This window comes from Sturnus vulgaris, chromosome 1 (genome assembly GCF_052056855.1).
Source record: "Sturnus vulgaris isolate bStuVul1 chromosome 1, bStuVul1.hap1, whole genome shotgun sequence".
Lineage (NCBI taxonomy): Eukaryota > Metazoa > Chordata > Aves > Passeriformes > Sturnidae > Sturnus > Sturnus vulgaris.
In genome coordinates, this window is record NC_142243.1 from 31,465,135 (window position 1) to 31,487,850 (window position 22,716).

Here is a 22,716-nt window from a genome sequence, read left to right on the forward strand (position 1 = left end):
AAAAGAGTACTCAGCAAAGGTCAGGAGCTGGTTCTGACCTCATAAAAGGCTTAAGAAAAAGGTTCTCTAAAACTGAGAATACTAAATAAAGCTCAAGCTCATTCTCAAGAACTCCAGAATCAAATTCTCTCAAATGCACTGACATTTAACTGCAAGTGTGAAAAAGCACTGAGTAAAGGAGTAAAAAAATAACAATCCAAACCTAATGTTTAAAATCAAAACAATCCATTTAACTTCTAGACCAATAGCAGTCATCACAAAGTAGAATTTATATCCTGTGGTTCGGTGGTTGTTTTCAACTAAGTTAGACATAATACAGTGATTTCTTTTGAGGAAAGCATGAATCACAATGGCTACAATTTTCTTGGGTTTGGATGACAGTTCTAATTCTCTCCAAAGTACCCTGAAATCACCAGCCTTTTTACTAATGCTTTCTAATGGTTCTTTTCTTGTTAATTAATTCATGAATCTAAATCATTCAAACATAGATAAGCCACTAATCACTCAGACTTGATAACAGATCCTAAGTAGACAGAAATGTGTCGAGCATGCAATAAAGCTGCGAAAAAAAAAATAAAAAAGGAAAAAGGAGTTAGAAGGAAAAATAAAACTCACTCCTTCCACCTAATAGCAGGAGATGTGATTCTGCATTTATTGTGCAGGATAATGCACACTGATGTCAAAAGTAACTATAGAAATGAGAAAAATCAGGCTGCTTCTATATAGAATGCTTTTTTCTAATGTTACATGCACAGGAAGAAATTAAAGGTTCCATTTTTTGTTTGTTTGTTTTGGTACAATGTTTGTTGCCCACATTTAACAAAAGGAAAACATAAAAGAATAAGGGAGATGGGAAAGAGCAGCTTAACAATCAACTCTTGTCAGCAGTAATTAATTCAGAAGTGAGGTTATAGCACCCGAGAAATAAAGAAATTTTATTGCAAGATTAAAACAAGAAAAAAGAAGAAAAGTGCTTTCTTGCATACCTATGTAAAGAAAATACTATAAAATGACTAAATAAGTTTTCACGTATTCAAGAAAAGCAAAGTGTCACAAACATTACAAATTACAGAAAGATGTATGACACCACATTATGAAGCAACATTTTATATTTCTTTATATTTTATGACTTTAAAAAATCATCTATTAATTTACTCTTATTTTGTGCCTGATAGAATCATGTGCCTGCTTGTTATGTGCCTACATGCTCTAAATTTATTTCAGTAGGAATATTGGGAGTCTCTTCTCTGCTTTCCTGAGATAATACAATTGTGCCCAACTTTAGAAGGGAGCTAAGTCAGTTATACCAAGGGCGACCTCAACATTTTTTCAAGTTATGGAATGAAAAAGCATTGTTACCATGGCAACTAGTAAATCACATTGTATCTGCAATGAGATGTAAGGCATCTTGGGTAAACACTCATCGCCTCTTGAGCGACCTCCTCCACAGAGAATGGCTCCTTTGTGGAGGAACACGTGCAGAACTGTGACATAGTCCAGATTTCACTGTCTCTTCTGCAAAAAGTTGAAAAAAAGCAGTCCAAAGTGTTACTTTTGCATAGGGAGATTTAACCAGATCTATCATTAGAATAGGAAGAAATACTGGGAAAAAAAAGATCAAATACTGAATGTTTTGCTGGGATTTGCCTCAGTCAGGACCATGAACCCTTACAATGACAGTGTGCCTCAAACTCATGTTGTGCCCCCTGCACCAGAAGACCATTCCCAATAGCACTGGAAAGAAAAGCCTTGCTGCCAGCGTGGAGGCTGCCAGACGTGCAGCAGCACATCCCGCTGGCGCTGGGGCTCTTGCTGCCTCCAGCCATCTGCTCCACCCTTCTGAGGGATGTTGCCACCTCCAAAACAAGGACATCTGATCTACCCTTAACCAGGCTGCTGCATGTTTTGCCAGGCTCTGATATTATCTGCATCCAACATACCAGCTCTGCCTGACATAGCCTTCCCTCCTCCACATGCTAGGGGACAGCTGTCTTCAGAACAACCCAACAGCCCCTCAAACCATGTTGTTCTACTGACAGTCCCAGCTTTAAAGTCTCAGCCCATCCACCGGCCACTGCACTTCCCTGCTGCCCTTCTCTAGCTCTTCAGCCACTATCATGCCTACCTAAGGCTCCTTCTCTCTTCCACCAAATTCACCATGAGGAGCAGCATTGACAGTAGATTCCCGAATAATCTCCTTGGGTCACTCCCCTTCTTCCTCAAAGTATCTGCTCATGAGCAAGCTGATATTACCTGCAGGGAGAGAGTGACACTCCATGGTGCCACTTATCACCTTCTGATATCATACTGTATGCATAATGATTTCTTCAGCCAACAAAGGCTTCACTGAGAGCTGCAATTGTCCACTGATATAAATCTTCTGATCCCATTCTTTTTCTTTCATCACACCCCATTACTTTCAGAGAGCATACTACAGACTACTTAGACACTGCCAACACCTATTATGCCACCCAAGGAATACTGAAACTCCAACGTATCTCTGATCCTGGCCTCCCTTCCCCCATTTCTAGCCTTGGTTCCTTCCTGACCATCATAGCTTTAAACAATTTATATAGCTTTCTAAAGCTACATCCTTTTCATGTAAAACTGTGAGATCTCATCTAACCAGCTTCTTTCTCCTTGCTCAGAAAATTATTTTTATGTCATATATCTCATAAATTTACCTTCTCTCATAAGTCCTTCCAGAAATTACTTCTTAAACCTGATCACTTTGTCATTGCTGAGTTCTTCCTTCCCACATGGTTGGCCATTTGCTATTTGACCTGAACTTTGATAGATAGGAGATGCTGTGGGTGAAGAAGACACACAGTCTGGAATTCACCATCTATCACACAGCATTTGAGTAACAGAAAGATAAAATGAGATGTATGAACAGATGACCTGGTCTTAATTCCCTAATAGAACCATGTGGAGAGGGTTACAATATCCAAGTACCCCAGGGAAATACCTAATGATCCTTTCTTCAGGGCAGTCATGTTTCAAGAAGCAATTGCATGAGTTACTAAGTGCTTGAGATTGCCTCAGTAATTGCAATTATTTATTTTATGCATCATCATAACTACAGCACTAGGTCAGGAGGACATGTGCCTTATGGATGCCTTGAATTTTAACACATGCATTGGAGGCAATCAGAAACACAGAGATCACAGTGGGCAGAAGGGAGGTGGGGGAAAGTATTTAAAGTCCTATTTAAAACATTAGGTTTCTCTCAAATTTTTAATTAAATTAATTATATTTTCAGATTACCCTAAGCTGAAGTTGCTTACATTTTCTTCTGCTCCCCTACAATGCAAGTGATCACAGTCAAATGTTCCTAAAATCTGTTAGGAATTTTTTTCCACTGTAAGTTTACAGTGTAATTACCTACTCAGTAAAGACAAAAAATGAAAACATAATCCTGCTGTCTCTGTCTTATACCTCTGTTTATTCCAGACTAAATACTCCTGTGCAAAGCATGTTTCTTCACCTACGCTTCATCTGTACTGGTGCATCGGCTGCCTGCTAGCAACCAGCAAAGAGGGGGATGAGACTTGGGCTCATGAGCATTTGCATGACATGAGAAGTATGATCTCTGCACACAGCTACTCACCTGACCTACCAAAACGAGGCTGCACCAAGGATATTTTGTGAGGACTCACACCCACAGTGCAGGAGGCTATGTTTCTACAGCTTCAGAAGGGATTTGTTAGCAGCTTCCTGGGCAAGCCTATTCTCTTGACATTACTTAAAATCCTTTCTACAATCACTTTTCCTTTTAGCTATGTAAGTTTTCACTGGCACAGAAGGACATTTTCAGGATAAAGATAAATTAAAGTGCTGTCATCACCAAAACTTTCAGGCTATTTGAAGATCCTGAAGACAATTTCTCTTCACCCATATGAACTTCAAACCCCTATGATAACTCACGAAAAAGCACTGCTAACCTTCAGCACTGTTTTTCCAATCGCTGTGTTTCAAGGTTAGCAGTGTGAAAACACTAAACCAACCCAGTTCTCAAGGTCAAAATAAAAATGCAGCAATGATATTCCACAGTAACTTTCATTCATTTGGTATTCAGGACGCATTCTTTCTGAATATCAAATCACAAAATCATTGCCAATTCATCAGATTTTAAGCTTTAGCTTATTAAACATTAGACTAAGCTAAAAATAAAGGCAGGTTTTCATTTGATCTGATTAAAATGCTTCTGTACAGCATGACCTAAGTCTCTAATCATCTACATCTCCATATTATCTCAATTGTTATTTCAATACAAACAAACTCATAACAACGTATTTTAATGGAAAATATTCATATAGTAAATGTGGTAAAGCACTAGAAGTCAAAAAGTTGAATGTCAAGATGCTAAAAGTGAAAATGTTTCTCTACATTGTGTCTGCCAGGAAAGCAAGAGCTCACACGACATTTGGCAGTGATTTCCCATGATGAAGCAACTCTTTGGTGCTTTCATTTCCATAAAAGCTCTAGTCTATTTAGAGGTGGCTCCTAGCTCCTTGCCCCTAACAAGGCAATACAGATAAAGTTCATTAAATATATTGTCTAAGGTAGGAAGGTGAAGAAGTTTTGCTGTAGCAAACACTTAACCTGTGCACGGAAAAAAAAAAAAAAGGTCAAATAATTGGAACAAATTATTTCTTACAAAAGCAAATGTGGTATGGACATATTGGTATTGCACATTCTGCTGTGTTCACAAAATAGCCCAAATGAAAAATCTCTGGATGGGATGTATTATTAGACCTTAATCAATAGGATTTTTTTCAAGCAGGCTGGGCATCCAACTATGTGATGCAGATCTTTTCCACACATTAGAGCACTGGAATACCGGAAACTGCAGCACTAATGAATTACAAGGAAGATTGCAAATGCCTATGATTTCAGAGCTAATTTTGACAAGATAATGTTTAAGCAACTTTTACAGCGTTTTGATACTTCTGCTGGAATGCTGAATTTCATTTCTTCCACAGCAGGTAAGACATTAATTTCTACCATACTTAAATGAGTAAGTTGCTGTTTGTTTTGCTGGTTTTATTCTTAAGGAATCCTTAATACATGTTGAACAGATTAAAAACTAATAGCATTTTAAAACAACAGTTATTGCATGATTTACTGTATAGCTTTTGTCTAATGTAAATATTTACTATTTACATGTCACTGCAATGAAAACAGTTCAATTGATTAACCAGTAAAAATATTAGACAGAACTGGAGAGCATTGCTACAGCAGCTGAAAAGGAAAATGGTGTGGTGAAACTGTAGCCTTTTTGCCTACATAGTACAAAACGAAGTTTTTCTCCAGGGAAGAGACAGTCATAACTGCACGGGCACATATGTGTGTCTGTGTGACAGCTGAGGGTGGGAGAGTGAGAACAGACGAGTTACAGGGAGCATACGGCCACCCAGTGCAAGAGCAGAGCAGCTCTGCTCTGCGGGTGGCTGCAGATCCCACACAAATCAGCACACATACCCACAGCTCTGCTGGAAAACTGGAACATGTTCCCCCAGTTCCTGCATGTATTCCTACCGGGAAGTGTCTAAAACAAACTAAGAGAGGCACATTTTACGGGTCCTTGGAAATGAAAGCTACCGCTCACGCTGTGAAAAAAAAGAATTCATAGGGGCCATTTTTAAGAAAGTACCTGATTTGAGTGTCCCATATTAAAAATCTGCTACCTCAAGCAACTTTCAGGGGTTCAGACTTAAAAAGGTATCTGCTTCGACCTATCTATAGTATCACTCAGCCACCCAGTGCATCCTCACTGATGACCAGGACTCAGGTTTTAATCTGAAGAACTGAAAAGGAGATTAAAACTTTACAGAATCTGCTAGACAAAAACCCGATGCAATCTGAAAAGAGGAAGAGGAGGAGAGGGTTGTCAGAACAGATGGTTCACCAGGAGAAAGGATCTTCTTTATGTTCAGAACTGAAACTGTGTTTAAATGACTGGTTCATTCCACAGTGTGAAAAGGGGTTCCACAAATAAGAGATCTCTCTTTGTAAGAGATTGTCTTTGCTTTCAGCTAGGTATGCAGTTTTCTCAATGAATAAATATGTACAGCACATGCACACATAGGCAGGTATCTCTACAGAAGGAGAACTAGGGGACCATGAGCACTGCAAGTTCCTCCTTGGAGGAGGAGGAGTCTCAAGGAGGATGTCCTTGATGAAATGCTGAGAAAGGCCCCAGATGCAGGAGGCCACTATCTGCAGTGTGCAGGATTTGATGGCTTCCCAGTGTGGCACTGGGCACCACTCAAACTCTGTTGGAAAAATCTTGTGATGCCAATGATACAGCAGGTAGGAAAATCTCACCTAGGCTTAATTTACTTCTGTCTCTGTGTGAAATAGGAGCAAAGAGCTCACTGCAGATAGAGTTCTGCTTAGAAGCTATGTGTTTCTTTTACATAAATTCATCAAAATCCAAGAAACCAAAAAGAAATCGATAGGGCCCAATGATTAGTTCAATACAGGTACTGTGTAGAGACTGAGAGATTATTTAGACAGATTGAATTAATGTGTGGATTCCACTAAGAAGATTCAGGTTTCTCACCTGAAGAGACAGAGTGTCAGTACACTTCCAGCTATTTGCCATTCACACAAGGAAGCCCAGGCCTGAATGTGTCTGCATTTTAGCTCAAAGCCTGAACAATCAGGCTTTGCATATGAGAACTGAAATTCTGCCCACTTCAGTCAGCTCTAATTAGTGTCTTCTCTGACCCTGACCACATCCAGTCTCTATTAACCTGCTAAATATGGCCAAACAGCATATATTGCAAACAGCAAATCGATTCAACAGTTGTATTTGTATCCACAGATGTGCTTTAAACAGTTCTGTGGTGAATAATCCCCTACTTGCAATATAAAAGTATTTTGTAAAAAGGCCTAAACTGATGCTGTATTAATTGGACAAATATTAGTACCTCTAAAACAGGAGAGACACTAAGATATTGCAACCAAACAAAAAAGGTGATGCACTTTTGCATTATGTGCTTGTCTCCTAAAAAGAGCGAGCCAAAAAGAGCAAACTCATCTTTGTTCCTCCCAGCAGCAGACTAAGTAGGAATGCTACTCCTGATACAACACACAGCTCTACTCCCTTCACCTCCCAGGGACAATGGAGATGAAATGAGGGATGGTGCTCTCAGTCCAGCCACTCCAAGTGAGAAAGCAGCATCAGCCAGGCTGGCAGGGGGCAGAGCTGATGCTCAGCAGCCAACAATGACATGTGAGAGCTGTAGGCCCTTCCCTTGATCAAACAGGGCTGTGTAGCTCAGCATCACCCCCTGTTCAGGGCTTACCCTTGTTCAGAGCCTGGAAATCCATCTAAGATTTGATCTTCAGCAAGCTGTTACAGGAATTACCAGCTACTATTCATGCTCTTCCTGACTTAGGTCATCCTATTATTTTCCCAGTCATCAAAAGAGGCTAAAGTACATTTTCCTGCAACCAGCCACTGCTGCTGCTCCCACACGTCAGAGCCTTCCCCGCTCAGATGCTCGCGTTCCAGGCAGCGACAAAAAGAGCTGGGAACTGCCTGCCACAAGGTATCAGAAAATATATTCGAGGAAGGCTGCAAGGTCATTGCTAATTTCAAACCCTGATTCATGTTTCCACATGAAACACCTAATTAAAACTTTTCACCGGGTAGTTAAAATGAAATCCGTGCATATGCACTTGAGACCTCATTTTCATGTGCTGTGAATTAGAATACAGGAGGTGCTGCACACAGCGGTAGGAACACTAATCGAGGAAGGAGAAGGGAATATCTGCTTTGATTTACAGGAAGATAGTCAGCAAAAATACCACTAATCGCCTGGGTTTTCATTCCTTTGCTCTTTGAGCTGCCACATTGAACCAAGAAAAATGGATGGAAGTAGTGTGTTAACTGCTACCAAATCAGCCTTCTCCACAGGTGGCCGTGTGTCAAGCCCACCTTGCAAAATGCCACCATCTTCCACAGCTACGGTGTGACAAAAGCTTTAAACTCTACAGGCTATATTCTGCTCTCACCGAAAACTATCTATTTACATCAGCAGGGGCTGAATTAAACTTTAAAATGGAGGCACAGTGAGTGATGGAATGGCCATAGCAAAAGGACAGGTTTGGGGGGAGATTTTAGGGAAGTTTCATGATTAAAATTAATAAATACTGGGGAGAAAAAGGACCCTATGTAAACACAAGGTTAAAGTGTCCTTACATTTCTACTGTATATGTGGTTTCAACAAAGAAGGCAGAGACAGCCACTTTACAGCTGCCACTTTTTCCAAAAAGTTGTCAGAGCAGATAGCCTGACTCTGGTCCAGGAGAGGCTGCTGAACATAGAGAAAAGGCTGTCTCCACACTGCCATGCCCCAGGTGATCTCCAGAGCGTGCCTGCAGGAGCAGATGCCAACAAATGCTGTTAGTATTTATTTCAGTGAGGTTCTGACACAGGCCTCATCGACTCCAGAGAATCCTGTCACTAGAATCACACTGACTTTAGCATAGACTCCAGATCTTACTACAGAGTTTGCTCCAATGTAGTTTCTATTCAAAACAAAGCAAAGTTTGACATGCAGAAATGTGTTCACAGGTATCTTCTGTGTTAGTGGCCTAAATCTTCAATGAAATGGAACGTTCTTCCTGAACTTACTCAGGAGGATAAGAAGAAAAAGAAAGAGAAAAATTGGATACCTGAAGCACTGAATGCTTTTTACATGATTCTGACCTCTGGGCAGACTACCAAATCTCAGACAACTCCCAAAGAGGAAGCTGTGGTAGACAGCCATCAGTTTCTAGCATATCAAAAAGTTTTCCAGTTATCTTGGGTATTTCTTTTCAGCCAGGTCTAGACTAGGAGCCGAAACAAGATGTCCTTGATTGGTTTAAATTCCAACAGAAAAGTCCGGTAAAACCGTGAATTACTTAAAAGTACTGCACCAATGGAAGGTGAAAAACAAAATTATTACTACTGAAATTCAGAAGCTGCGTAAAATTTCTGACCTAAGTTTGCATGACACATATTCAAAGCACTACCAACTTTTCTTTTTTATCTTCTTGAATTTAGGTAACAAATTCCCTAACTTAACAGAGAGATCCAGACACCTTTGTTATTCAGAGTTCCCAGAAAAAGGGTAGAAGTAAATGTACAGAAATAGATGGCAGGATACATCCACTGTATTATCAGCATAACTGGGAATTTATTGATGTCATAAATCAGGGAAATGGAGAAAAGAACATTCAGAATGTCATCAAATGTATTTATCACATGGAGAAAGGGACAATTTAATGTCAGAAAAGAGCAGATGTTTTGAACTAATAAACTAGTAATTTCTACTTATCCAAAGGTAGAATATGATAAGATTAATTCTGTGTAAACCTTTGGACAGTCTAGAAACATAAGCAGGTTAATGGTTCAAAATCTACAGAAAAACACAGAAGCAGGAGACAGTGACAACCTGCAGATTGCAGCCCTCAGAGAGTTTCTCTACTCCTTCATGTGGATAAACAGAGCAAGGGTAGGACCAAGGAGCCACGCTTTCAGTTTTAATACCACTGGAACTGTGTAGTCCTGCTGCCCATGAGACACAGCACTCCCGTCCCCTCCCTGCTCCTGGATGTTGACCCCCATTCATCACTCACCCTCTTCTGTGTGCATGTTTGCCTTCATGAAGCCACTTGGTGAAACACAGGATCTAGATTAAAATACTGCCAACCAAAAAAAATGCAAGGACATTTAATTTGACCCAGTCCAGTTTCTGGATTGGGTAAGTCACAAGGCTTTAGGGAATTAAGGAGGATGGCTGTGTTTCACCAGGAGCAGCAGAGTAGCTCTCGCTAGCACAGGTCATCCCTGACACCATATCTCATTCTCACCCCATATCCTTGTCCCCATAACATGAGGGGAGCCAATCCAGTTGGAAAATAACCCCACACGGAAGGTGTATTTATTGTATTTTTCAACTTCATTATTCTCTATGTCACTTCACAAAGCAGCACTAAATGGGCCAGCCCAGGGATGGGGACAAGTATTTAGGGCAGCACAGCCCCTGAAGAGATGCCCCAGGACCCAGAGGCTGGATAGGGACTGCAAATGTTTGGCCCCACCTCAGCTATGCTCAGGATTTTTAAAAAGTTCCCCCTGGTCAACATCTCAACCCACTTCCAGCTTCCTTGGGGTCCCCGAACCACGTCTCAAGGATCCCAAAGCAATTCCTCAACATTCATTAACCACTGCAGGTTTTATGGCACCCTTCAAGGTCCCATATGTTTAAGACCTCATTTTATACCTGGGTAAACAAAGGTGCAGAAAAGTGATGAGATTTGAAGAAGGTTATTTATTAAATAATCAACAAGGTCAAAAATAAAAATTCAGAGTTCTGGGTCCCAGGTTTTAGTCTGCTAAATTCCATGTGCCCTTTTTACCCCTTTCAGCACAGGACTTAAGTTATTGTCCCATACAAGAATGAGTCACCATTCCACCCTAAAGAAAGCCCAGCATGCAAAATGTGTATGTGGAATTTCCTCCTATACAAAGTAAGTATAATGTTACAGAATAAATCAAAGAGGAGAAAATTAGGCTTTCTTCTCCTTGAAACACTAGGATGAGCATCTGGAGGAAAGAAAGTATTGTGGGAATATGTAACTTGACTGAAAGGAAAATAGTAAGGTTTCTATTCAGTGTGTTCCTATACTATGCTCACAATGTATCATGGGAGTACAGGCATGACTCAAGTGCTTTTTTTAATAAGGAGAAGGATCACATTTTTTCACCACTCTTTTGCACTCCTGGCAAGAGACATTCTCTTCCAAAACTGTGGCCACATTAAACAGACTCAACAAAAGAAATTGTAAGTCCTCTTAAAAGTACATAGTAAATAAAAATAATTCTATTATTATTTTCAAAGTGCTACAAAAGATGAAACAAGCATGCAGGTGACCCCAGTCCTACATCTGAACAGGAGGATCCTTATCTCTGGCTACCTTTCTCCATTTTGAGAAGATGCCTGTTGCCTGTTCCATACTGGAGGAGAAAAAAAAAAACAAAACCAAAACAATCTAGGACCTGCAGAAGCCTTTTTTTCTCAGAAATTAAAGAGGTTGCCTTATGAAGAACAGGTGATCACCTGGAGGTATGCATTCATTCCAGTAGATGAAAAATTGAGCATCTGGAATAGGATATTCTCTCCAGACATGACAGAACAAAATTCCACTCCCTGTTTCCCCGATTCAGACCAGAGACTTGAACTTCAGGTTACCTCCACAGCAAACATGTACCTAACTCTTAATTACTTATTCTTACTATAAGAAGGTATATACTGACAATCTCATTGATAGATTCATTTTTTCTTGGCTTGTGATTGAAGACTAAATCAAAATTGCAAACTATCATCTTACCCTGGTACAGGTCTCTCTGCTAGTGCTGGCAGGTCCAAGAGGTACAAAGAGAAACAGCAAATTCCTGTGCTGTCATGCCAAGTCCTTTCTGTTTAAATGACTTTAGACATCTATACAACCTCATAGCTATTCAAGTCATGAAGTTTTTGCAAAACTGTGTTATAGTTGTTATGACCACTTGACCCACAGCTCTGAAAGAGATGCAGAGCAGCTGCCAAGAGTCATAAGTAAAAAAAGTAAGCCTGCCCCCAAGCTACCTGATAGATCTGTCCCAAACAGCAGATACAACAGAAGCCATGATGTTTTTAGAAAGTAGTGCACAGATTTCAGCCACTGACTGTATTCAGACATCATTTGATGTCAATGTTTTAAAGAATATTTTTCCATCAGAGCCCTGGTTACTGACCATCAATCCAACTACAGTACATCAGCACAATGCCACAGCTTTGTCAAGCTAACAAAAACTGCAGCTCTGGACACGTCCTGACATTCATTCTTGTCTCCTTGCAGGCGTCCAGCTGGGCACCCTAAAAATACCCCTGGTGTGTCATGGCTGGAATTTCCTTAAGAAATTCCTTGGTCATGAGTAATCTACACAACCCAAGGCTCTAAATCGTTAATCTTCGGTTGTAAGCCTTTTAACAGCTTCAGCTCAACCACTAACCTGCTTCAATGAGCAAATCATCTGTCTTCCTAATGAGACCACTGATTACAAAAGTTAGTACCCAGCAAATTAACAGAACTATTCTTCAGTATCTGCTGTCCTTCTGAAAACATACTTGGCTCATATATCTCTTTCATCTTTAATTAAGTCACAGAATCAATACACTCAAGCTGTAAATACTTATATTCTTTTAAACAGTACGTAATTCTAACGAATATATAGATTAATCTGGAAAGGGATTACAGGGTAGATTTAGGAAACGTTCCCCTTCCTACTGACGCAGGGAAGTACTGGAAGAGCCTCCTCTGAACATTACTGTCAGTTTGTGAACATCTTATTCAGTTGATCTGACTATGAAAATGATACTATCATCTAAAGAATATTCTCTTAATTTGCTGAGGTAAAAAGTCCTTTTACAATTTTACTTAAACAATGATGCTATAAACATTTTCTTAATGAGTGCAACACTTCATTGAAATAATAACTGGAAATATTATACAACACATTTTCACCTCTATTATAAAGGCATTATTTGAGTTGTAGTTGACTAAAAGGAATTTCAAAAACTATGGTTTAGTGCAAATATGTTCTTGAATGCATCCCAAATGTATGCTGAAGGGGAAAAAAAAGCTATGATAAATGACTTCAAATGGATTTACACACACAGCTTGCTTTCTGTATTATAATTAATGCTAATAATAAGCAAACCTCTCCAAAAAGAAGGCTTGTTCTATAGCTGAATATTTCAATACAGATTTTTCATCTATTTTCTGTCAAAGCAATTTTTTTAAGGAAATGAAATATTTAGATTTCATAAAAATACAAATACCTAGTTTTACATTTCCCTAGGCTTATGAGTATGATTTGCATGTAATGATAAAATTAGAAGTGCAAGCTTGCATAGTTTTTTATGCTACTCCACATTTGATATAAAAATAATTTCTGTGTATTTTAGACAATCATTTCATTATATTTATTTATCAATACATTGTAAGAACACAAAAGCACAGAGAGGAAGCTTATCTGCTTATTTAGAAGCTAATTTAGTTCTATTTACTTTCTACTCATTAGCAAAGCTGAAGTTTTAGGAAACCTAACACATATGGTAGGTTCAGTGCCTTCATTAAGCATTTTATTCTAACACATTAGGAAGTGGGAGTGGGAAAAAAAAATCACTGTTAGTTTTTGTTTTTCTCTACAAGCCTGTGAGCACCATTATGGTTACAGCACTTTGCAAACACTTTATTTACCAGAGAAGAAGTTGGCACTGTGTGCTACCAAGGGACACCAGTTCCAATATGCCAATATAGTCTGGTCACTGTCAGCTTCCAGTGTCAAAATCAATTAAGTAGTTCATATATAACAGAAACGGAGCACAGAACTTTTAAAATTATGACAGTTTTTCAAAGCTTTTTTTTCATTCAAACCATAAATGTGAAATGATAGCATGCCAGAAAACTAAAAAAATTAAAAAAAAAAAGCAGTATGGACTTTCAGATTTTGTTCAAATAATCTTACAGATATAGATATATATACCCCAATTTCTTACTCTTCAGAACACAGCCAGACTAAAGGAATCCCTTCTCCCACCCACTAGTTCCAAGCCAAGCTTTATTCCAGTGAGCCAGCCAGCTGTCACATATAGTCCCTCTTCCAGACCATCTGCTTTTTCTGAGAAAAAAATAATTACATTTCATCTCCTCAACTAGAAACCCAAACCAATCCATGATTCACCTGTTCCTTGTGGACCACAAACCTCCAACACCACACCTCAAAGAACACCTTTAGGTACTTTATATGCCAAAAAATCTCTTGTGCATCCACATGTCATCTATCTTCTTTAAGTGAGTCATTAACTTTTCTCCTCAAACTCAGATGAAGATGGTGACTATTTATTTGAATGACAGGAGAATTTACCAGTTCTCCTAGTCAACCAGTCTAGCTCCCTATCACACTCCACAGCTCATTCACTGCACAGGAGTTATTGGGGTACCAAATTAGTAGCAAATTTTTCAGTTAGGCTGAGAACCCTTTCTTCTTCACAGGAAAGCACAAGAATCATCAAAGCTCAATTATAATAGATTTATATTTGCTATTAATGCTGGAAACCCATGTAAGGCTGTACTAATCTGAAGTGACATGCTTCAGAAACACAGTGGGTATAACATCAGAGGAGCCACAACTCCATTTCCCATCACATGCCTGGGACACAATACATGTAGAGAAGAATCATGCATGTGCACAATTCTAACCCCATGTTCAAGTTGGGTTTTTGGTTTTTTTTCCTATTCCTAGAGGAGAACAAACAAGAGGAGAACTCTGCTTCAGGCAAAATTTCCCATTGACCATCTTGGAAAGAGCAGCTTAGCTTCCAGGCAGGTTATAAAGCCCCCAGCTTTTAACAGTGATACTGGCCCAAGCTGACAGAAACACATAGCCCTGCAAGCCAGCAGCATTCCTGCTTTGAGCTGGGCTGCCAGGAGGCCAGCCTGGATAGCAGGCTCTCCAAGGGCAGAGAGAACAGCCTGGCAGGGTGTTCAGCCCTCTCATTTACAGACTGCATGCCATTCCTCTGAGGAAGGCAGATCATCCAAGAAAGCCCAGTTTGACCTCCCCAGGAAGGAAAGCTGGTGAAAGCTTTAGTGCAGGGATAGTTGCTGAGAAATTAGGGTCCTGTGGAAAACGCACAGAGTATCTCCATTTTACTCCTGCACTGGAGTGCTCATCACCCTGTGTTACAAAGAAAGCAGTGCAAAATAAGCTATGCTTTTATAAATAATAATAAAAAAAATGAGCATGTTACACATAGTAAGGACCACACCCTGAACATGTTGCTCCTCTAACATTTACAGTGAGCCCAAGGGACTGGATAGTAAGCTGATGCCAATGAATCTGCCATCACTTTGGTAGCAGCAGGATGAGATGGGAAGGTCTGAAATCCTGGATCCAAGCAGTTTTCACTACAATTTACTCACTACAATTTATTCACTACAATTCAGCCTGCTGCTTTTCTCCTTGGAGAAGAGGGAGGATATCTGCCTGGAGCAGTGAACCCTGCCCAGCCAGTCAAATCCTGTCACCTGCACGTGCACCGGATCAGCTCTCAGACCACACGGGAGGAAGGGAGGGAGAGGAAGGGATGGAAGCTCACAGCTTCCTGAACATAGGCAACCCACTGCCCTGCCACGGCAGTGTGTGCATTTTTTCCAGTGAAAGTTAGTTACCTGAGTCAGCTAAACTGAGAAGCTATGACAAACCTTGCCCATGTTCAGGATGCCTTCTTGGTGACCACTCCTAATGAAGTCAGTATTCTAGCTGGGGGCTTACCAAACACACCCACGATGAGGACTGTAGGTCTCTCTTATATCTGGCATGAGCTGCCTGGACCCACCCTACAACAACCAGCAAAGTGCAGAACAGGGGAAGAAACACACCATGATTTATTATTGCCAGCACTAGCTGCAAGACATTCCCCACCCAAAAAATAAAGGGCACATGAGGAACGACCTGAGCTTCTGCAGTCTCTCAGGCAACATTTCCCTCTGCTGTCACCTCTAAAAGCGTGTCCTAGAGGTCTAAAGGCATATCCTTGTCTGAGAGCAGTAATTGCTGTGTTATACTGCTCAGGACGGGTATGAGCAAATTGCTTCAGATCCTGCTAAACTGAAGTCACTCTTCTCCTAAATAGCAGCAATTGCTAAGCACCATACTTTTGAAAAGGAAAAGAAAAGCTGAGTGCTGCCTTCCTTGCCATTTTTGGAACTGTTCTGTAATCTGCGCAGCTCCAGAGCTGCAGCTGACTCCACAGCACCCTTTGCAATGACCAGAGTAGCAGCAAAAATATCCACTGAATTTTTTGAATATCAGTCCCAACATTCCCCTCTCATCTATGCCCACATATCTGTAATTTTGTTTCCAAATCCTGAAACCCAATAGAAATCTTCCCTGGTTTAAAATCTTGTTTGCTTGAGCACCTACACTTTTAATTGCAGTTTTTGGATACAGTTTAAAGATATATAGAAATTCTCCCAGATATCTTTTGCTAGAGGGTCAGCTGAGAAACAATTTAACTAATTCTTGGTGAATTAGCGTGGCTTATTGCCCTCCTCCCTTCTACACACCTACTGACATATTACACATCTAACTACACATCTAACTACACCAGACCAGACCCTCTATGCTGCCAAATAGAAGAGCATGAAGCTCTGAAAAAACACTTCATCACTCTCTTTTCCTTTGTACAGCCTTATTTCAGTAGGAATGAACTTGCAGATGAGCTGAAAAGTATTTCTTTTCTAAAGCACATGTCTTTTTTTCTACTGTCCAGTGAGCAGAAAATGGAATAAATTGCATATACATAATGGCAAGAGACATGAGGACTAGGTGGGTTTTTTGTTGTTTCTTGCAGTTATTATCCTCTGCACCTTTAGATGAATATGCAATCAGAATAGAAATCTTTACTAGGAGAACAAAATTAGGAGAAATTGTGCTGTAAGCAAAGCAGTCAAGTTTCAGTGCATTTTCAGTCCAGTTATTAACATCTGAATAAGTGTTTTCAGAAGCATTAAACAGAATGCTGCTTTCTTCAGCATAACTTTTGATTAAAAACACAATTTAAAAGAAGAAAACCACAAACTGCTGAATTCCCTATCCAGACCATTCATTCTAATTCATGCTGAAAAGTTTCAGCCAGTACTTGCATCCAAATATGCCCACAGTAATTTTAAGATGGAGTACTTGAAGCATTCATATGCCTTATACATTATTTAAATACACTGTAAAAGCCAACAATTTGGTGAAAAGCATCCTGAAATCATCTGCTATATCCTATGTGTATAAGATATTAATAACAGTATCTGACAGTTAATGACAACAAAATAATTTAAATGTGCTGACAATTATTGACCTGAACGCACTTTAGAGAAATGTAAATGCCAGAGGAGAGCAGCTACAGCTCCATGACTAATGTGTGCCCTGGATTCTGACCATCAGCTTTGCTATTTCAGTTTTGTGACCTAAATCTCCCTCCCCTACCCGAAAGAAACAAAAAACCCAAATAAGAAATGTCTTACTTGCTCTGCTTTCTCCAGCGCTTTTCTATCCGCCTGCAAAAACTGGCAGTTCTCTCTTGCCAGCTTTTGGACCAGCTCAATCCGTCCGATGTCATCTCTTCCCTGAAGTTTGCATAAAACTCCTGCCTTAAGGGTGGGAGAAAGAGCAAACAGATACTTAAATCCACAATCCCAGGACATGACACCACCACAAATTTCAACCTTAAAAGAAATGCATCTGTTTTCTCATATTTGCGGTACTTCGGAGCCACTTGCTGAGTGCAAACAAGTCACTGCTTCTCGGGAAACAACTGGAGAGGAACCAAGGCACATCTGAATCTCCAAATGCATCTACTCTGGAGGAAAGAAGGCAGGGCTAACTAAATCAACCTCTCCTCTGAGTGCAACTATCAGATATGCTGTGTTTTATTTGTTCCTGTCAGCCTGTTTCCTGTTACATAAGAGAACAAGAGCAAGAGGTTAAAAACTCATGGGAAAGTTAGCCAGGAACAGCCCTGGAAAAAGAATGAAGTGCAACACAAGGCACTCCTAAAAATAACAGGCTATAATTCCCTCTGCTCCCACTCCAACCATTTTTCACATATGCAAGACTCAAGAGTTAAAAGACAGTTGTGCCACATTTCTTTATTCCATAAATAAGAAATCTGTATATCTTGATTTATTTAGGGAAGGAAATGACATTTGCTTTAAGAGCTATATTAGAACTATTTTTTGAGCTAAATCTGACAGTTATTCAAGCTATGCTGATAGTGTTTTGACAAAATATTCAGCACTGGTTGTTTTCTAAAAATGCCAGATAGATACATATAAAAAGATGGGTTCCTGCTTGCACGTAGGCACAGTAGAGACTCATGGCAAAGTTAGCTGATATGGGCTAAACTGCTCCTTGCAAAAGCAGTGGCTGATATCACAGTCCATTGGTTATGGATATATTCTCTGCATAACCGAGACCTGGGGCGATGGTACCACGCAGTTTTATTAGCCCAGATGTTTCCTGATGGGACCAGCAGATGCCTTGGGTGGACCCACCACGTGGCAGAGCTGTGTTACAGCTATACGACATCAAAGGCAATCTGCAAATAAACATTTTTCTCCCATTTCCTTCACTGTTTTCTTTCTACTGTTCATCTTGAATTTAAATGAATCCCTATCTACTCCAGAATTCACAACATATCTTGTGAGTCAGGCCCAAAAACTAGGGATGCCCTGACTTGCTAACCCTGCAGGGTTCAGTCCTTTGGCCTTGATCAATTCTTGTCCATGGCAGATGAAGGTGAGGGAGAGCCCACCCAAATCATCCTACAGCCTGTTGGTTTCTCCAAGGAAGAGAGAAGTGGGGGTTAAGATTTCTTTAGCTGAAGAAGAAAACAAATCAATTTATGAATAAGTTCTTGAATGCTGATGGACATAATGGTCTCCATGACCAAATCCAGTCATCCTTACCCAACTCATTGAAAGAAATTTGTGCATGCCTACATTCTTCCAGTGGGGAAGAAGACATCTCCTCAGAAGTCTGCATCAGATACTTCTGTTCTGATGAAGTAAAGGATTTCAGATACAGCCTGTGCCTTGAATGTCTTGTGCTCCTCCTGAGCCCAGCCTCCTGAAGAACCCAACTTCCTCACATAAGGAGCCTGCACACTGGTTTAAAGGTCAGAAACCCACTGAGAAAATAAGGAATTGCATTGCCTAATCTCAAATTCCTTACATAGTCCATGAGTTCAGTGCCTTATCTTCTAAATTGAAGACATCAGTTTATAAACCAGTTCTGACACACTCTTATCCCCTGCAGATCAGTAGCAAGACTGATTTTATCAAATGTGGAAGAATATAGTGAACTGGTTGTCCAGACTAGTTTGATCAACAGAGAAAAGAGGGTATTTAGGAAGAGACTTTTTTTTAAAACTCTACAGCAGACATGTAAAAATTGTCAGATCAATTGTTTTCTAATATTCTCCTTTTTCTCCAGCAATTTACACAGGGAACCAAAGACTTGGGAGGCCTGATGCCTGCACTTCCAACACTTTGTGTGCTTGGGGACATCAGCTAAATCAAGCCTGCTATTTCATGGCTGCAGGATGCTTCTAGCAGAGTGTTACATCAGTGTAATGTAGGCTAAGGACAACTTCAAAGAGTTATTGCCTACTAGGACTTCGGGATGATAAATATTTTGACTCTCTCTGGATCTGGCATCTTAGTATTGTGGAGGCACTTTTTGCACGTTCCTGTTATGCTGCCCTGGTTTAGGAATGGCACTCCCCAGTTTAGTGCCCCCACTAAGACTAAATGAGGTGCCACTTGCCCTCTCCCACTTCTCCTTCTCCACCTCCTGCAGGTAGCTGGAGAGGAGAATTGGAGGCACAAAAGGTAAAGATCACAGGTTGAGATAAGAACAATTTACTGAAAACAGCAATGAGAGAAGAAAACAGTAACAGCAACAATAATAATGGCATATAGGCTAAAAGGAAGGAATGATTCACATGGAAACCCCTCCACACCAGACAGTACCCAACAGATCCCTCCTCTTAATATCCCAGTCTGGAAGAGAATCCCTTCCTCTGCCCCCACCAATGACGAGAGGTGGCACAGAATAACCTCTGGGCCTGGCTATGGCAAAAATTAACCCTGTCCTGGCTGGAACTAGGACAGGTGTCCAGAGAAGGTAGTCCATGACCTACAAGTGGAAGAGATGGTTATGAGTCCCTGCTGAAGAAATATTTATTGATCTTCAGAGTGTGAAGCAAAGCTCAATGGTTAAAACCACTTATGGTAAGAAAAGGAAGGGGGGCTTCAGTTTTGGGGCAAGAGTTGGCTTCAAGTGGGACAAACATCCAAGAGAAAAGCAAGGTTTTGGATGTTGGGTCTCTCTTTCAGCACTTGCCCTCTGCCTGTGCTCACACAGAGCACATTGCTGCCTTCCACCTGGACGAGCACCCCAGAGGAGCAAGTATAAAGAAAAGCCCATTAGCCCTTGTACAAATCCGGTCTGTATTCAAACTTTCAATTTCATTGAAGAATCACATTATCCTGTTCAAATAACCACCAAGCAGAAATACTGTGCTTTAACATGTCCCTTCCTCCTGTCACAGTTCTTTAATTTAAAGAGTTGAAGAGAACATGATCAAAAATATTTATTTTTTAAATTAAAAAAATATTTTAATAACTAAAAAAATATTTTTTAAATTCTAAAATATTAATTAGGTTTTCAGAGGATAAAAAATTGATGGGAGGGCTAAGGTATTATTAAATTAATTATATATATTTGGCTCTGAGAGTAAAGAATGAACTTGAAACACAAAAGGCTAAATACTTTTTTTCATAATTAAGAAAAAAACTATTAATCCTTTACTTTTAGTTCTGGTTTCCTCACTTATGCTGACTTTCCAGTAAAAATCTTTCTGCTAAATACTTGTAAGAAAACACCCAGGTCAATTAAATAATTAATTGATGACAGTTTCTTAAACTTGATTAGGAAAATGTTCACAGTCTCCAATTACTGGTCATTTTCACTTCTCAATACAAATTTAATTTTCAAGCAATACTTTGGAAGCTGTTGGACAAAAGGGCAAAGGCAAGTCACCCTACCTGCAAAGTACAACTTTGATTTTCATTTTGTGCAGGCATAAATCCTCCAAAACCCTTGTTGGTGCTTAGACATCTAATTCATGCTGACCAAAACAGATACAATTACTAATATATGTGAAGGTGAAAACCAAGAAGTTGCATAGTTTAACTGGCTTTACCTTAATGAATGATTAAAGAATGAACCTTATATTAAGGCTTTACTACCATTCATGGCTCAAAATTACTATAATTAAGTGTGTTTATGTAATATTTGAAACTAAATTTCAAAAAGTTTAATGGGAACAAAAGCAAATTAGTCACTACTGAGGGTGGAAAAAGGAAGATGCTGACAAAAGACTTTCTGTTTCAGCATATCCATTGGAAATATTCCCTCTACATAGGTCATAAATGAGCATGCTAGCAATGACTTAGAGGTGAATTAACACAAGACAAGATTGGATCTTTTATTTACATAATTTCCATCGTTTACAGCGTGTTGGCTTTTGAAAATCCCCTTGCCAATTTTTCCACACTTCCACCAGTTTAGTCAACTAAAGTGTAAATCAAGCCTCTCTCCCACAGAGTAGTGTTTAGAGCAGGCACCACACCCTTCAACTCTATTAACAGAAGGTTTGCAGTGGCTTGGTTTTCTTTCACTGTACCTCTCTCTCTTTCTGTAGCTGATGAAAAAAAATATAATTATTACTGGCTTCACCTTTAATCAACCTGAAAACTTAAAACCATGTGCCACTGTCTCAAAAGGCAGGATCCCTTGCTTTGCTTCAGTCATATGCACAGTCCCACTGAAGTACAAAAAATCACTCCTTTACAACAAAGTGTATTTGGCTTTCACTGGATGTCATTTTTATGGTACTAACAAACTGGAGCAACCATTGCTTTGATAACACTCCTGCTCTCCTCCCAGCAGAGCACATGAACCCTTTTGTTAACTGCTCATTTAATAATTGTATAATTTTAGATGTGTTTCATATTCTTTAAATTTTAGAAGCTGGTTTCCAGTCAATTAAAATCTGGGTGTAACAATACCCCAATAATACATTTTTATGGGTTTTTATAATTATTCCAGGTAATCTTTTTAGCTGGCTACTTAGGAGCTTTGCACATACATTGTCTACATCATAAATGGGAACAAATATTAAAAAAAAAAATATCATAACTACAGCAGCCAAGTACAACTGAGAATACATTAAATCCTTCCCCTCCCCAAAAAAATCCAACAAAAAAACAGAAAGCCAAATTTTTTGTGCAGTGTTTTCCTCTGGCTCCTTTCTATATCTCTGTGATGCATTCTTGGCTACATGGCTTGTACCTTTCAGCTAAGCTTGCTCATAGACATCAGCATAAATCCTGTCTTGCACACAACTTTTCAGTTTGGCAAAATGTTAGGAAGATAAATCAGAAGGAGGAACTGCAAGCTGCTTATAGGGGAAGGAGAAAAGGTGGCAACTGGTGGGGAACATAACATTTGCAAGAGAAAAATTAGGAGAAAAAACAAGTCAAGACTGGGAAAAATCAATTTTAAATTAAAAGCAATAATCAGTACCAGTACAATGAGCAATACAGCTACACTTGCACAGCTTGAACACATGAATTAGATGATTGAATGAATTGCAAATTAATCAAAAAAGATTCACAGAATTAAAAAATGCAAGCGGTCCCACAATAAAACACTCTAAAAGGCAGTTTAGTTTCTTCCGAGCAATATCCAGAAGTGTGCTTTGGTTGTAAATGAGGGCAGTTAGGGGATGAAAGAAGAAGGCTGTTGCTTGCACTTGACTGGCTAATAAGTATCCCTATTTCATTGCATGTCTACTTACAGTGATTAAAATTCAATCAAAATGTCATATGTCCCTGCCTCCTAAAACACATCTCATTTTACTTTCACATCTGGTATATGCTATGTGTATTATCTAAAAGGAGCAGAAAGATTGCTGAAGAATGCTGTCCAATTGCAACATCATGGGATTAATTCCCAGAGTAATCATCAATCTTATTCTAAAT

The 22,716-nt window shown here is 39.6% G+C and overlaps 1 protein-coding gene across 1 annotated transcript in view; it reads right to left on the reverse strand.

Moving 5' to 3' along the window:
* Positions 1-22,716, reverse strand: part of RAPGEF5 (Rap guanine nucleotide exchange factor 5) — a 156,538-nt gene that overhangs the window by 71,633 nt on the left and 62,189 nt on the right. Inside the window, exon 9 of the mRNA XM_014893578.2 lies at positions 17,131-17,256. Coding sequence (XP_014749064.2) covers positions 17,131-17,256 — 126 coding nt within the window. The remainder of the gene's footprint in view (positions 1-17,130; positions 17,257-22,716) is intronic.